Source organism: Uloborus diversus, chromosome 1 (assembly GCF_026930045.1).
Source record: "Uloborus diversus isolate 005 chromosome 1, Udiv.v.3.1, whole genome shotgun sequence".
In the NCBI taxonomy this organism is placed as follows: domain Eukaryota; kingdom Metazoa; phylum Arthropoda; class Arachnida; order Araneae; family Uloboridae; genus Uloborus; species Uloborus diversus.
Window position 1 is genome coordinate 154,036,777 of NC_072731.1, and position 17,237 is coordinate 154,054,013.

A 17,237-nucleotide genomic window follows, 5' to 3' on the forward strand; every position below is an offset into this window, starting at 1 on the left:
TGTTTATCAGAATTTTGTGAAGGGTCCGTTTTGGTTGATCGGGATTTTGTGAAAGGTCCGTTTTGGTTGATCGGATTTTTGTGAAGGGTCCGTTAACGGACCCAAATTTGCTCTAGCCAGACCCCTGGGCAACCATTTTTGAAAGGAACAAAAACTAGAGATTTTAATTCAAAAAACAGGAGAAAACAGATGTTGCATCAGCAAACAGGAGAAAAAAGAAACAGGACACATCATTTTCTCATAAGTATACAATACAAAGCCTATTGAACAAAAACACGAAGTTATTTTTAGTACAAATATGACATTTACTATATTGATCGACATATTGCATAGTAATAAAAAGCAACAGTCCGCAAACCTGGCAAAAATTCGAAATACAACACAATAAATTTCGCTATTTTTGAGTCAGCATCTGGTATTCAGAAAGGTTGTGGCACCAGGCGTTCGTGATTTGAGCCCCATACCATATAATCTCCTTTTCATTATTATTTGCCTTAGTGTATTAGCAGCCAGCTGGCAAGGCTGACTACATTTCATAAAAATTTGGTAAAGGAAAAAAAACTTGATTATAACCTAATAAATAAATATAACATTTAATTTCTACTTACTGTAGCTATATTTGGAATGCTTAAAGAAACTCCTACTTGATCTGCTTGATGAGGTGTGTGCAAATAAGTAGAAGATCTTCTGCGACGAGCGTGGGAACAGTTGTTTGGAATTTTGTAGACGCATCTCTTATGAAAGCTCAAGCCACAGCCTAAAACAAGAACAAACTTCATTACATATATCTCTTGTGGAAAGCATGAGCGAAAAATAGTTTCGTAGCAGAGTGATTAAAATGCTAAGAATTTTACTATGAATTGACAATCAAAAACGGTTGAATTTTCTCCCAATTAAAAAACAAGACATTTTAGCAGGGGCACTTCTCTCCAAGAGCATTAGTGCCCCAATAGATTCCTCAAAAACAAGAAAACCCACCCCTCCCCTTCCCAAGAACCCCACCCGAAAAATACCTCTTCAAATTTCAATGTTGCAGTACGTGCCATGTTGTGCCCCCTTGGTAGACATTACTGCTTTGGGAGAAATATAGTTAGAGTTTAAATAGTTTGATAATTGAGTTAAATAACTTGATTTTTTTTTTTTTTTTTTTTTGTTCCGATTGGGCTTCCAGGCAATTCCTTGCCAAATAAAATGCTACTGAAAATATAATCAAAATTGAAACAAAGAAATGAGCTACAACTGCAAAACTCAGCTTGGCGTAGATTTAGTGGCAACAGAGGGGCACCTCAAAATATAAAAAGTCTCTATTTTTTTTTAATTTTTATAAAATAACATTTGCTAAATAATTCATTGCAAAACAAAATGTCTATGAAAATATGTTAAGGCAAATTCATACTTAAGTTGAACTTTTACTACTATTATGGCACACTTTTGGTAGCTTTTATTTTTCTGTCTCTTGGCTTTAGAACATTTGATTTATATTACTTCCATTACGAAAACATTTTTTTCACTGTTTATTACTTCTAAGCAACTAAAATATTAGGCTTTCATTATTAGCTATAAGTTTAAAGCTTTCTAATTATTCAAAATAAGAATCTATTTCATCTAAAAAGTAAAAAAAAAATAATGAAATTCTTGACCTTCATAACACTACATTTCTTTATGTTACATGTTCAATTGCAAAAACATGATTTGAGAAATTTTCCATTATTGATATCTATCTTTAACTACTAAAAGAATCTTGATTTACATGAAACGCTGGACAACAAAAGGGGAGAAAATTGAAAGAGAAGTCTAGAAACCAAAGTTAAAATAATAATAGCTTCACTGCTTCATTTATCTTTACCTTTGTAACTGTAAAATAGAAACAACAAGTATGCATTGTACACACTCCAATGATTGGGGTCCGCACTAAATATAGGGGTCTGTTGGCTACGAAATTTGAGAAGTCTTAATCTATTAAAACTTTGACTTGCATAGTTATTTCATCAAATACCTAGTTATTCTAGAAAGTAATTAAATTATACATTTTAATGGTAACATATATTTTGCACCATAAAAACTCAAAAGGTTTGAAATAATAACATTTAAGTATATCGAATTTGTTTATACAGTGCTTTACTATTCTCGTATATAAAAAAACTAAAAGAAAAAAAACTTAGGTGGGAAAAAACCACAATGCCTAATCATTCTTCAACATAAGCAAAACAAATGGAACGTCAATATTTACACAAACACTCCCAAAGTAGGTACATGCTATTTTAAATTAGGATGAAAAGCAAAATTAAAATAATGAAAAATTTTTAGAATTCTTTATCTTACAAAAGTGCTGAAAGCATTTAAAAGCAGCAACCTTATAAAAACTAAGAAACATGCAGGAAAAGTTATAATAAAATGTGCAATTTTCTCCTCTTTTCGGGATTAATTTTAGTTACTTATTTGTTGCAATTTTCTTTGCCATACAATCAAGTGCTGCTTAGGCATGTCATGCAAGCAATAAGGGAGCAATGGCAAAGTTTTCAGAATAGCTTACCTTTTTTATAAGATGTTAGTAATAACTTGTAGAGAAATAGAGAAATCCTGTAATTGGGCAGCAGTTCCAAAATTTTAGACAAAATTCTTACAATGAAAAAGACATTAATAATACACTTTCAAAGCTATTTTTTTTTTTTAATTATTTTTATGATGAGAGAAAAATCATATAAAAGCAATTAGTTTTTAGTTTTAGATTACATTCAGTTTTCAGTCATAAAAGTTTCAAGTATTGAGACTTCGGAAAGTTGAATCAATCAGCTGTCAGCTAATAAACTATATAATGTTAACGGGGCTTAGACACAAAATTTTTCTAAAAAAATGTCTCTAAGCCCTCTATTGGGAAAAAGTGAAAGGTTGGTATGAAGCCTCCAGATCCCTACAGATGTAGTCAAGGAAATTCCCAACATTAAAAAAAAAAACAATGGAGTTACAAAAAGTTAGGCATTTGCACAAGCAATATTCTCCTTAATATGAAATGTAGCAATTAGTGACATATATATATACCCCTTTAGAGAAGAGGTCTTTTACATGTTTTCGGGGAACCATATAGCCACAAGGGCAAATTTTTACACATGAGCAGAAGGGCTATTTTTTTAGGAAGGTAGATGCAGAGTTTGAAACCCTAACTATTATAGTGCCAACCAATAATTTGTTCAATAAAAAGTATTACCATGGAGAAAGCAACTTAGAGTTATGGGAATATCTGGACGGTATGGAGCAACAGAATGTCATTGTGTTATAAACGACACAAAATATCTCTCAGGCCTTCCATTACTTGACAATCTCAAGGTATCAAATGTGAAAGATAACAATTAAGAACTGTTTCTCGCATGGTGCGTTCATTAGTTTTTGTACTGAGAATATACATCAAATATAGTTTAGATTTAAAAAATTGTCATTTTTACAAAACTACGTCTAACTAATTAAGAAACAAAAGCGCACATCTGTAACAAACTACCACCTCTGTAAGCTAATAGATGCATCCATTTCCACCCATAAACTGGATGCTTGCCTTTCCATACAATCGGTGGTAAGACTCTAAATGTTTGGAATAGTAGAAGATGATTAAAAGGAATTTTCGAACTCACTTTTTTTAACAGCATTGATGAACTTCTTTTTATAGCTATATTAGGATTTGTAGCAACATTTTATACTAGCAAAAATACCCGGCGTTGCCTGGGTCAGTAATAATTGTAAGAAACAATCACTACTTTCTTTGGTTTTCTGCTTTAACTGAAAGAGCTCATAACACACCGCTTTGACATGACTAAAAATTGAGCTTCTTCCTTACCCATAAAAGTAGAATAGCAATAAGTATATAGAACGAACAAGTATTTATTTAGAAACGAAAGCCTGAATTGAAGCATATAAAAATTTGAAGAATTTCCAAAATATGAACTAACAAAAAACAAAGATCACTAAAACAACGTGCTCTTTTTTTAATTAAATACTACACACACACAAAAAGAAAAAGAAAAAAAGCTCTCTACTATGTTTTCCTAAGTGTGCAAAAAGTAGTGCTTCCAAATGTTTAAACAGGGACCACGCTAAGCATTCGCCAATGCGCCAAATGCGATAAAATCGTAAATTCAGCGAAAAAAATTCGAATTTGGCGAATTTATTGGCGAACAGAAAATTTTCAAAAATATACACAGAAGAAAAAAAATCTCCCTTCAGATGTCAATCTAGATAAAAATTAGGTCAGTTCAAAAAAGTCGGACCCCTAAAAACGGACCCTTCGCAAAATTGCGACCCCTAAAAACGAATCTTTCATCACAAAACTCCCAGACTAGCAATCACTGAAAGTTGCTTTAACCTCAGATCACTCCGAGCAGAATGAGGTGCGCGCACGCGCGTTAGCATTGGATCGGGGCATTACCGTCCATCAGATCGGTGGAAGGATGACGTTTGCCTCTCGCCTCTTTGCGTCACTGTACTTGCGCCTCTCGCTGATTGGATATCGAGTGCGCAGTGTGGCTACCGAGTAGAAATTGTTGGCGGATGCCTTGTTGAATGGTGCGTTTGTTTCATTGTGTTCGATGTCTGAAACATCGGAGTAAGATAGGAATGCAGTCTTTACTTTATTAAAAGCTTGTATTTCTCTACTGTCAAATATTTTTAAGAATGATAAATATCACTTTAAGTTGTTTTTAGCAATTTTTCCTTTGAAAAATTACATATGATTTATGGAAAAATACTTAATTTGCACTTTTTTTCTCACAAAATTCTTAAAAACGAACGAAAATTCCTGGATATACCCCTGTCCTTATCCTCAAAAAATTGTCAAAAATTAAGTTATACTTCACTCTGATGAAATATTTCTGCAGACAAAAATACAATAAAATGAGTAAAAGTTAATCTTTGACTAAGAAATTTTGAAATTTGGCTAACACATTAAAAATTTGGCTAATTTACTGGCGAACATTTCGAAATCCTTAGCGCGATCCCTGTTTAAATGACTTTAAACTCATGTTTGCTCCGAAGAAACCTTGATTCAAAATTTTCATTATGATTACTTTTAATATTGCTGTTGTTAGGCGACAAATTTTTGTAACAATGGGTTTTATATTTGATCATTAAATGGGGTAATTTCATGCAATTTACTGTTTTCCATCATAACTTTTTAAAATTAAGTTTTTAGTAATAAATTATAGCCTAAGTAGCTCCCTGATAATGTAGCTGTCTATGGTGAAAAAAATGATTGAAATCGGTCCAGTAGTTTTGAAGATTACCCCGGATATACATAGCCATCCTTATAAAAATAATAGCCGATGATAAAGTAACCCGAGTGTTTCAACAATGTAACGCGCGCCACAGCATGATAATTTGATAATATGATTTGGTAGAGTTTAACATGTAGGGAAATTCTTTACTTTGACAAGGCTGAACTCGATCCGGTACTTAACTGTTTTACTTCTAAGACTCATTTTATTGAAATGAAGAAACATAAAATGGTCAACAATGACCGCTATCTACTGGAGTAAAGGATTAATCATAAAGTAAAGAAATTTACATAGAGAAGCCCCGTCCCGGGTAAAAAGGAAATGAAATTGAAGCCAGAATTATGGGATACAGTGATGCAATGATGGGCGGGGTTATGATTGCATGATCGCTTCGAAAGAGACCGAATAAAGTACTGGCAGATTTGTTTGCAATTGTAGTAGCTGGCAGATTTGTTTGCAATTTAATTCATGTTTTATGCAATTTCAAAAACGTGCTTCATAAACTTGCAACAATATCTAAATTTAAATTAACAACCAATTGAGATTCAGTAATGGAATGTTTTGAATTAAAATGCATCTTAAGATATTTAGCAAGAAGCTAAGGATCTTGGGATACAGTGGTGCAACTTCCGGCTTCAACTTCTTAGTATAACGGTGCCTCTCTGTGTAATTTCTTTACTCTGTGGGATTAATCCACTAGAGCTAGGGTTAAAACTTAAACTGCCAAAATATCACGAAAAAGGCAGTTGCTCCGTTCAAATGTAGAGGAAAATTTTCATCCGTCATACCATGACGGGAGACTTTCTAGTTTATGAATAAAGATGAGGACACGATTCCTAAGAAAACAATAAATGTCATGCTTGCTCTTGAGAAGCCTTGTTTCAAAATTTTCATTATAATTACTTTTAATATTGCTGTTGTAAGGCAACGAATTTTCGTAACAATGGATTTTATATTTAATCAATGAATGGGGAAATTACATGACATTTACTTTCCATCATAACGTTTTTAACTAAGTTTTTTAGGAATAAATTATAACCTAAGTTGCTCCCTGATAATGTAGCTATCCATAGTGAAAAAATGGTTGAAATCGATCCAGTAGTTTTGAAGATTACCAGGGCTATACAAAAACACAGAAGTAGATATTTATGTATAAAGATGAGGATACAATTCATAAGAAAGCAATAAATGTCATGCTTGCTCCAGAGAAGCATTGATTCAAAATTTTCATTATGATTACTTTTAATATTGCTGTTGTAAGGCAACGAATTTTCGTAACAATGGGTTTTATATTTAATCTTTGAATGGAGAAATTACATGACATTTACTGCTTTCCATCATAACGTTTTTAAACTAAGTCTGTTAGGAATAAATTATAACCTAAGTTGCTCCCTGGTAATGTAGCTATCTATAGTGAAAAAATGGTTGAAATCGGTCCAGTAGCTTTGAAGATTACCTCGGACATACATACATACAGAAGTAGCCATTTATGTATAAAGACAAGACAAGCATAATTTAAAATTTTTTCAATGAGAGAAAATAAAATAAAAAATCAATGTATTGAAGACAGGCTTACCTTCACATTTAAGGCCTTGTCTTACTAAACCAAACAACATTTCACCACAAAAATCACAAAAGGTAGGGGATTTGTATGAATGTAACATTAACGAGTGGGGTCGCATTTGAGAATCATCTGATGCCAGATTTCCTAAAAAAAATACACACATAAATATATATATATATATATATATATATTTCTTCTCATTTAAAAAAAATGCTCTTTCATCATTTAGAAATATAAAATTTTCAGTTTATTACCTGACAGGACAATTTCAATTAAGGAATTTTCTATTATTTCTGATGCTGAAAGAATAGGTGACAAAATATTTTCAAAATTATAATCATGACGGAAGAAAATCAGTCGTTGATCAAGTTTATTAATCCCATGGTCAGGAAACTGCAAATAAAAGGTAAATATATCAGGGTCGTTCTCAGAAAAAGCAGGAGTTTCATAAAAGTTCAAATCATAAAAAAAGTATCTTTAATAAAGTTTAAATTAGTTTTAAGGAGAGAGTTTAAGTAATAACATTGTTATAGGGCCAATTCACAGTATTTTGTCCAAATGTAGAGTGCAACATGACTTTTTTTAGCTATAATTGTTCAATTTACTGTTTGATTAGCACATTGTTTTATTTTGAGTTTGTGTGTTGGTAGGAAGAACTCAAACTAAAATTTTATGTTAATCAAACAGTAAATTAAATAATTATGACAAAAAAAAGTGTTATTTTGCTGATTCTACATTTTGATAAAATACTGTGAAACAGGTTTCGGAGTTACAAGGGATGCCTTTTTGAATGCAAAAAGTAATGAGCTTATGGATGAATAGACATCTTTTCATTCATAAGCTCATTACATTTTGCAATAAAAAAGGCATTCCTTGCAACGCCAAAAAACGTGTCTGCAGTAATCTGCAGTTTGCTTTTTGACGTTGTTATTCCTTACTTTACAGCACAAAGGTATTTATTTACCCTGTATAGTGTTTTAGACCTTGAACACAAATTAGTTAAGTTGTAATAAATGATGTCCTAAGATGTGATGCTGCTTTGCATATAATATTGATATTCAATTATCACTGCATGTTGCCTATATGGTATAGGTTGGTTAGTAAATTTTAAAACTAACTCATGTTCAGAGCAAATAATTTCCTCTTTGTTACAGTAACTTGTATGAATTTAATCCGTATCTTCAGTTTCACAATCAAATTTTTACTAATCTATTGTTCATACCTTACAATATTTTCATTATTAAATTTATTCATTTCAATCACCATTACTTGCACAGTTCAAACCAGCATTTCTGGACGTCGCTTGGTATGCAAATTTACATTGATTAAATCTCGCGAATTTTTAATTCTTTTTAACAGTATGCCAAAGTTATCCTATAACTGCAGTAGCAAATATCCCAAATCAGGAGAGACAACTCAAAATGGCCTTTTCCCACAAAACTGTGAGTAGTTAAGGGCATGTCCATGAAACTAGAGACATCATAGTAAAAAAAATACTTCACTGTATCAGTATTTTTTTTTTCATATGAGGTAAAGACTGTATTTTTATAAAACTATGCATAAACACATTTTTTGTAAGTTTTATAGGCCAATTTTGACAACACAACCTTAAGTGTCCATGCGTCGTTGTATAAGCGGTTCTAAAAGTTAATCCTTTTTTTCACTTAGGAAATTGGTTGTTATGTCTGCAATCTTATTTTTTATTGAAATTTAGTTTACATAGGAAGAGATTAGACTAACAAAGAAACTTTAAACTGTTATAATTGTCTTGTTTTTAAACTAGGCCTCATACTAATGTAACATCAGTCACAAAATTGTATAAAAGTTTGCATTGCTTCAACAAAAACTAACCAAGTTTATAAAAAGTCATATTCTCTTTATTTATGATGATATCTTTAATATTAATCCCTCAAATATTTAGAAATAGTTGAATTTAATTATTTAAAATATGTAACATCAGTCACATTTCTCTTTTCGTTAATAAACCTCAAACAAATTGCACAAATGGCATTGACTGCTGCAGAAAGGCAAAAAAGGAGGCGAGATAAATTAAGAAATAAAGGAAAACATGAAAATTATAAAAAGTAAAACAAAGTAGAAGATAAAAAGAGCGGATGATAAAACATAAATAAAATTATTTTAAAAAACCTATCATAATTACCATAGTTAGTTCAGAATAAAATTAAAAAGAGAAATTTGGTGAAGAAGTAGAACAAGGGTAGAACAATTTTTTTGTATTGAAGTCAATGTTTTAAATTAGCAGCTGCATTATCCGTCTTTAAAATAATGAAACATTGGTAGAATCTGTTCGTCATTCAAAGCGCTCTTTGTTATATCTTCACAAAAGAAAACTGCAGCTGTAAAAAAATTTTCCAGCATGAAGTTTGACAGACACTTGTAGTTCTTCAAGATTTACATTTGAACAAAAGTGCTACATCCTCGATACAAAAATATTTCTGAATCACAACTTCGTGCGAATGCCAGAGCTATCACCATCCGAATTGCAGTCATGTTATAAAGTTATATCTGAGTAATATATTTTTTTAATTCAGAAGCTGTAGCAGGTATTTAGCAACAACCCCTTTTTTTTACATTAAAAGAGGGAATCACTTCCAGCAGAACATGTTCCAAAATTGTTGACTGCAACTAGAGAACAGGTTCTTGAAGAATATGACAAACAATTGTATCACGAGAAGTTAGATGCATTGAAATTGAAAACTAGGAGTTAGTAACTGTCAAGATTCAAGCAGTAAAACATTGGAAATAGCCTGTCAATGTGGATGAAATTTATTATTCACATGAGAAAAGAATAAAATATTTAGAGCACTAGATGTAGTAAATGCAAGAGGACTTTTTATTTTATGAAAAAAAAAAAATAATAACTTTTTAAATTATATAAATGTACTTTTTTCGTAATTTAAATACAATTTTACAATTTTAAACAAAACATGTGCTACTTTCAAGGAGAAATAATTTATAAATTGCAGCAATTTATTGTAAATGTAACATCAGTCACAAAATCTTTATATCATCAGTCATGGGTGTTAAATAATTTTTATACTTTCAGTTTACAAGTTTTTTTCAATAAAACAAAGTGTTTTCGTCAAGTCTAAAATCTCTATTTTAAGGGTAAGAAACTTGTTTAAATTTTACATCATTAATTTGAAGAGAATTTCAAATTACATAAAGGTCACTTTTTTCAATGTCTCTTCTGAGTAACATCAGTCACGTTTTTTTATTCCCTTAATTTCAGCGCTGGATCTAGGAATTTTCCGAGGTGGGGTAAAACTTCAAGCTGCCCCCCCCCCACACACACACATCTATATTCATCTTGCTTTAAATTTTTCTATCAAGTTGAATTTTAGCATTTTTAATAAATTGTAAAGTGCGATATTTATTGAAAATTCGTTTTGTACTAAAAATGTCATTCTGTTAAATGTAATAACACAAATTGTTGTTAAAAACAATCTCTCTCTTCCCTTTTTTTGAAAATGAGTTCAGTGTTCGAGTTGAGATTAGTGGTTTGGATACAAATGCTTTGCTTTAAATCTTCCAGTTTTCGCCCCTATTGCTTTTTTGCTTTAGGGCACAGGCCACCCTGAAAACCACAGAGTGTATATTCAGTTAGAAAAGGGGGTGTTTGGGGCTACTTCCCGGCAGTTTTTCGAAATTTAAGCTTAAAAAAGCGCATTTTTAAATATATATTTTACTTTATGGGAGAGGTGGTTCTAGAGAGTCTCCCCAGATAATATTTTGAAATTAAATTTGCAAAACACAGCTGTACAATATATTCGATTATATCCAGGAAAGAGAGGTCATGGGGAAATTTTTCAAGAAGATTGTAGTACAAAAAGCAGTTTTAGACTATCTATAGACCGGGGGGTAACCCCCCCCCCCCCCCCGCCTTCCCGATAATTTTTCAAAATTTAACCTTTTTTTTTTAATTACGCCCACCATCGTTCTTTCAAACACAAGGCGTCTTGCTGTCCAGTATAACAATGAAGTGGCTTCAAAGGGTGTTAGGGCCTGGAAGTCATCACAATTATGAATATCATGAAAAGAGGACAACTATAAAGATGCTCCAATCATTGGAGAAGTCCCCTCACAGAGCACACAGAGAGGTGAATCTGCCAGGTTGATTTTATGTAAATGGGCCTGTAGATAGTTATGTCCAGTAATGGTTCGGAAAGAGGCAACTCCCAGGGCTCTGGGAAGGAGAGAAAGGCGTGTGTGCTGTTCATTATCCAGAAGGCAAGCCCAGGGCTTTCTGTCAGCTTTGTTCCTCAGGGCAGAGACTGTAGCATGTTGGATTTTGCTTGCGAGAAGTCGCTTAGCGTTTCTAAGTGGAACCGGGCGAGCAGGTGAATGCAGGGACGCAGCCTCTTTAGCCAAGATGTCCGCTCATTCATTTCCATAGATGCCACAATGGTCTGGGATCTACTGGAAGACAACCTCTCTTCCGGAGCGCAAAAGAGAGTTAATGGATTTTTTAGACTCAAGCTCAAGTTTTGAAGGATATAGATTGTAATCAGTAATGGTCTGAATCGCAGCCTGAGAATCAACAAAGAGAACAATATTTTTTTGTTCAGCTGGTTCTCCAATAGATCTGATGGCCATAAAAAATTGCGTTCATTTCTCCATTGAAGTTATCCACCCAAGTGTCGAGAGGCTCCTGAAGACTAATGGAGAAATTTAAACTCCAAGTGCACAATTGTGAAGTATTTCCGATTGTGACAGGGAAAGGAAAGTCCGGGGGGAACACCTCTTTCAGAGCACTCTCCTGGAGTTTTTTGAAATTGCGGACCTAAATCCTCATGAGTAGGCCATTTTTACAGACGTTAGAGCACAGGGGTCTGTCCAGGATTTTTCACAAGGTGCGTTTTTTGTGAAAAATCAAATAATTTTGTGAAAAATGAATTAATTTTGTGAAAAGTCAAATAATTTTGCAAAAAAAATTCTTGAAACGAAATTTTGGACATTAGAGATGGCACAAACTGCATAATTTAAACTTAAAATTGAGTGTTTTCCTCTTCTATGTTGAGAATATCATTCTGGGGTGTTTTTCCAGTATTTGGAGGGGGGGTATCACTCTCTCAAGTACCAATATTTATCTACCATTCTACATTATGTTAAATTATACTAGAAATATTTACGTACAGTATTTAAAATAATTTTAACAAAAAAAAAATTCAGTCAAGGGGGGGGGGGGGGGTTCAGCATTTAACTTTTTGACCCAAGACACTCTTAAAAAGCACAGTTTCTTTTTAAACTTATAAATTCTGTGTTTTTAACGAAAATAAAAAGAGATTTTATTTGTTTACCTCTTAACAAAGCGTACTAAACATCAAAAATTCGAAAAATAGGATGCAAAGAGATCGCAATTCTCAAAGTGAATGCATAAAAACGGCTTGTAAAAGAAATATTTTTTAAAAATTAATTTTAAAATTTCATTTTAGTGTCCTATGATAAACATATCATTAATATCTGTGGACACAGTTGAAGCAAAAAAACAAACCATTGATTCAGCATTTTAAATTTTGACTCATAAAAGAAAATGGAATTTTGCTTTAAAAATTTGAAATGAGTGTTCCAACAAAAATAAACTTTCCATTTATCTCCATTCTAATAAAGTGAAGTTAGCTTGAAAAAAGAACAAAATATGATTCTCATATCGGATGTTAAAAGATTGCATTTTTCAAAATGTAGACATCTAAAGAAAAAAAATGGTAAGTGAAAGAGTTTATTTAAAGCTAATCATCCATGTTACAATCGAAAAACCAAACCCATAAAATTTTCTCCCAAAATAACAGTTAAACATCGCACCGCACAGTAAAACCGCAAATATTGAAAAGCTGGTAAAATGATGAGAATATTTTCTAATCAAGTCATTCTAAAAGTTTAACGCCAGACACTAAGTGGCGATAATTTTGAAGTTAGTAACCCTATCTAAAGCGATCATTTTCCCCAACCTTACTATCCCTTTGCAGTTCTAAATTCATTTTGCTGATATATATTATTATTATTTATTATGATATTGTTTATTAAATGCTCATGGAGTGAGGTTCTAAGCGGGGTTCCTCAAGGATCAGTGTTAGGGCCTGTTTTGTTCATTGTTTTTACGAACGATATTCAAAAAATATTTCTGGGAACATGAATTGTTTTGCTGATGATGTCAAAGTTATGGGGATTATAGAAAATGAACAAGCAAATCAGCTGCAAGAGGATCTAGATCATATTACGGAGTGGGCTGATAAATGGGGTATGGCTGTTAATGTTGGGAAATGTCAAGTGCTACATTTAGGGCATGGAAATAAGTTATTATTTGCAAAGTTCAGTAATTAGTCAAGCAGAAAAAGTTACTGATCTGGGCGCCTTAAAAAGCCAGGATTTAAAGTTTAGTCAACAGTGAAGCATAGCTAGTAACAAAGCCAATAAGATGCTTGGGTTTATCAATAGATCTATTTCAAACAAATCTAAAGAAGTTCTTCTGCCCTTATATAGAAGTTTGGTAAGACCTCATTTGGAATATGCTGTTCAGTTTTGGTCTCCTTATCTTAGGATATTAATGTATTGGAAAGGGTTCAAAGGCGGGCTACAAGGCTAATAAATGGACTTTCTCATTTAGACTACGATTCCAGGCTTAGAGTGCTAAAAATGTAGTCTTGAACAAAGAAGAGACCGAGGTGACATGATTCAGTTGTTTAAATTTATTAAAATGAAATTTGATGTTACAGGGCTCAAGTTAAACACTGAAAATAGGACAAGGGGTCATTGTTTTAAGCTATTTAAATCTCAGGCTAACATGGATATTAGGAAAAATTATTATTTTAGCAGGGTAGTGGAACCTTGGAACAGCTTACCGGAAGAGGTGGTAATGAGCAAGGGAGTAGGTAGTTTTAAGAGGGCCATTGATCTTCACTGGGGATTATAAATTGACTAGGACTAGCCCAGCTGGAAGCAGAGCCAGTAGCTGGTCATCACATTTGTAAATCATGAGTGGGGAGCCTTTCAGAAAAGATATCAACAACACCACTGCTAATTAGCTGTGATAAAACAAACAAAATTCTTTAAAACCAAACTTATTTTCAGCTGTTAATTTATTTCCAGGAAGCAAACAAGCATTACATTTATTTAGCAGTAGGGGCATTCCAAGGTATTTTTGACATTTATGTAGAGTCCGTAACGTGACCTTTTTTGCCATAACTTTTGAATTTACTGTTGGATTAGCATAATATTTTATTTTGATCTTTTCCTACCAACACACCAGCTAATATTAAAATAATTTGCAAATGAAACGGTAAATCAAAAAGTTATGGCAAAAAAAGGTCACGTTACGGACTCTACATAATGTCAAAAATACCGTGGAATGCCCCAATAGCAATTATTTATCGCTTGCAGGAACATTACAAGAGTGCAGATTTTTTTTCCTTTGCAAAATTAGCAGATTTTGTATAAGCTGATCCCTCTAATTTGACTTTAAAAAAGGCTCCAAAAATTATTGGTTTTATACAGGGGAATATGTGTTATTTTCCTTTCAGATTTGCTCTTTCAATAATCAATTTGTGAAAGATCCGTTCTAATATATCAGAATTTTGTGAAGGGTCCGTTTTGGATGATCGAGATTTCGTAAAAGGTCCGTTTTGGTTGATCAGATTTTTGTGAAGAGTCTGTGAACCGACCCAAATATCCTCTGGCCAGACCCCTGGAGCAAAAGATGGGGTTTGAGAATATTTCCCTGGAATTCTTTTAAACATTTGGAAGTGAGTTTTAAAAACTCACTTCCAAACCACCTTTGAGGATGTAAAAATAAGAGTTTAGAGTTTTCCACTCTTTCCTTTTTTTGACACCGTTCCTATCTTCATTTTAAATTATCGAAAAACCTACTGTGGTAAAACCTTCCCCCAGTTTTCCTTTTCCAAAACTAATTGCCTGCTTGGATTTTGAATAGTAAAATTTTCAATTTCCAACCTAATAGTTTATTTGCTAGAAGTACAAGTGTCTGCGGTCCCCAGAAAAAACTTTCAATATTTTGAGCGGATGTCATTCTTTCTTGCAATACCATAGGTCTTTTTTCCACCTCATACATTATATTTTCAATATGCCTCCTGCATCTCTAGATAAAGTTTGAATTTACTTATGATTTTTACATTTAAACACTTAGAACTTCTGTAGGGTGACCCCAAAAAAGTTAAAGCCGATTTTTCATTTTTCCCAGCATACATTTTCCCTTTTATGTCTAAGCATTTGTAAAAAAAGTTTCATATGATTTGAACAACGACAACCCATGCCAACTTGCATCAGAAAGTGTACACCAGCACTTGTGTAATGTGTATTGGGCCGAAGTGATTTTTTTTTTTTTTAGGAACTCAAAATTTTACGCTAATAAAGCGTTTTCTTACAGCCCCACATTTTCTGCAAAAATTTTTATCCAAATTTTTAAAATGTTTAGGTATATCCAGCAGGAGGCATAAAATTTATAATTTTCTTCAGAAAATTGACTTTCCTATTTATTTTTTTAAAAAATTACAAAATATCAAGTTCAAAAGTTATTAGCAAACACATATTCAGATGAACTTTTACAAATGAATAATAAAAACATTACGTATTTAAAATGAAAATTTTAACTTAAGCCTGAAAAAATCCATATTTTTGAGCACTGCGTGGGAGACTAAATTATTGCATGAAGTTTCTATTTAATGCTAATCACAAATCTTATTGCTTATAATTTTCAGCTTGATAATTTATTAAAATTTACCTTACATTTTTTTTTTAAATATATTGTGGAGGCTGGGCCACAATGAGACAAAAAACACATATTTTTATTTTTCGTATATTGGTGAGTTCTAATGCACAGAAACATATTTGATTATATTAAAGGTTTCAAATTATAGTATATTGCCCCTTTAGCCCATTTAATGTTTTAAAAAAAAGTTATAAGGCTTCATAAACTCAATGAAAAGTGTCTCAGTTATGGGCCACAATGGGACAGCTGAATAATTACTATATTTTTAACTAAAATATTGCCATCTCATATGCTAATTCTCTTAAATCTCTGGGACTGCCCCCAGGGTTGCAAAGAAACATTATTTTTGCTTAAAGCATAATTTAAATGTTTAAAACTGTTTTTCTTTTCTTACATACAAAAATTTTAATTACAGTAAGAAAAAAAATCATTAGGATTTAAAAAACAGGAAAAGAATAAAATAAATGCCAAATATTAATTGATGATTAACTTATATAATTATTTTCTACAAATATTAATTATAATTACAAAGTGATTTGAAATAAGTACCATGATTGGCAACCTTATTAACACCTAACCGGTTTCTAGTTTTGTACAAAGCTGTGTAATAAAACAGAAAGTTCACTTGTAATAATTAGTTAAAATATAAATATTTTAAATCAAGTCTATTTTTTATTGTTAAATTCTTTTTTGTGAACTAAAACAAGCAGTAGATAGGCATTTTACACTTGCTTGTTGCTGCTTGGGCCGCAATGAAACGTCTCATTGTCGCCCAAAAAATTTGTCTCATTGTGGCCTAAACAACAAAATAAAGATTTTTGCTTCATATCATTATAACAAACCATGAGTTAAAAATAATATAGCTGAATAATAGAAGATTAAAGTGTCAGTAACAACATAAACTACAACACTTAGCTTAATTGTTGAAGTTTTTCAAGATTATAATAGGTGCAAGAAATTATCCAAATAACTTTCAGTGTGTCCAAACAGTAACTAATTTTTTTCTACAATACAAAAGCATAGAACAGCATGGAACTAGGAATTCTGGGTAGCATTTTGGTTATGTTTACTCCACCTAGGTGATGGTAGCTGTCAGGATTGTATTTATTTATGAATTTACAATGTCTCATTGTGGCCCACCGTTCCCTATAGGAAAAAAAGACAAATTTATTGAAGAAATTTACAAGTTTAACACCTAGTGCGGGATAGTAAAATATTTTTAATTTCCATAAATGTTCTTGTGTTACATGTGAGGCTACAGCGCAACGTTTTATGAACATGAAAGGTCAAGAAAAAAAAAGAAGTTTTTTTTTTTTTCCAATTCGGCATAGCACACAAGTGCTGACTCACACTTTTAGACACATGTCTCGGCACGGTTGCCTTTGTTCAAATTATATAAAACTTTTTTTACAGTTGTTTTAACACAAAAAGGAAAATATAAGAGTATGTGAGACTTGAAAAATAGACTTTCATTTCTTTTGGGACACCCTACTGAGTGTTCATTACAATATTTTGAGTCCCTCTTTGATTTAACTTTTTTCAAACATATTTCAGCAAACCATACATTTCCCCCCACTTAGTAATGATTTTCAGGAAAATAATTTTCATTAAAAAATCAGATAGAGGCAGGGCGAAGCAAAAGGATGTATGTGGACATTTTCAAGTTTTGAGT

At 32.2% G+C, this 17,237-nt stretch overlaps 1 protein-coding gene across 1 annotated transcript in view; it reads right to left on the reverse strand.

Annotated features, from left to right (window-relative positions):
• The window catches only part of LOC129232990 (serine/threonine-protein kinase D1-like), a 61,297-nt gene that overhangs the window by 34,441 nt on the left and 9,619 nt on the right, over positions 1–17,237 (reverse strand). The window contains exons 3-5 of the mRNA XM_054867073.1: positions 7,077–7,215; positions 6,835–6,966; positions 609–757 (exon numbers count right to left, since the gene is read on the reverse strand). Coding sequence (XP_054723048.1) covers positions 609–757; positions 6,835–6,966; positions 7,077–7,215 — 420 coding nt within the window. The remainder of the gene's footprint in view (positions 1–608; positions 758–6,834; positions 6,967–7,076; positions 7,216–17,237) is intronic.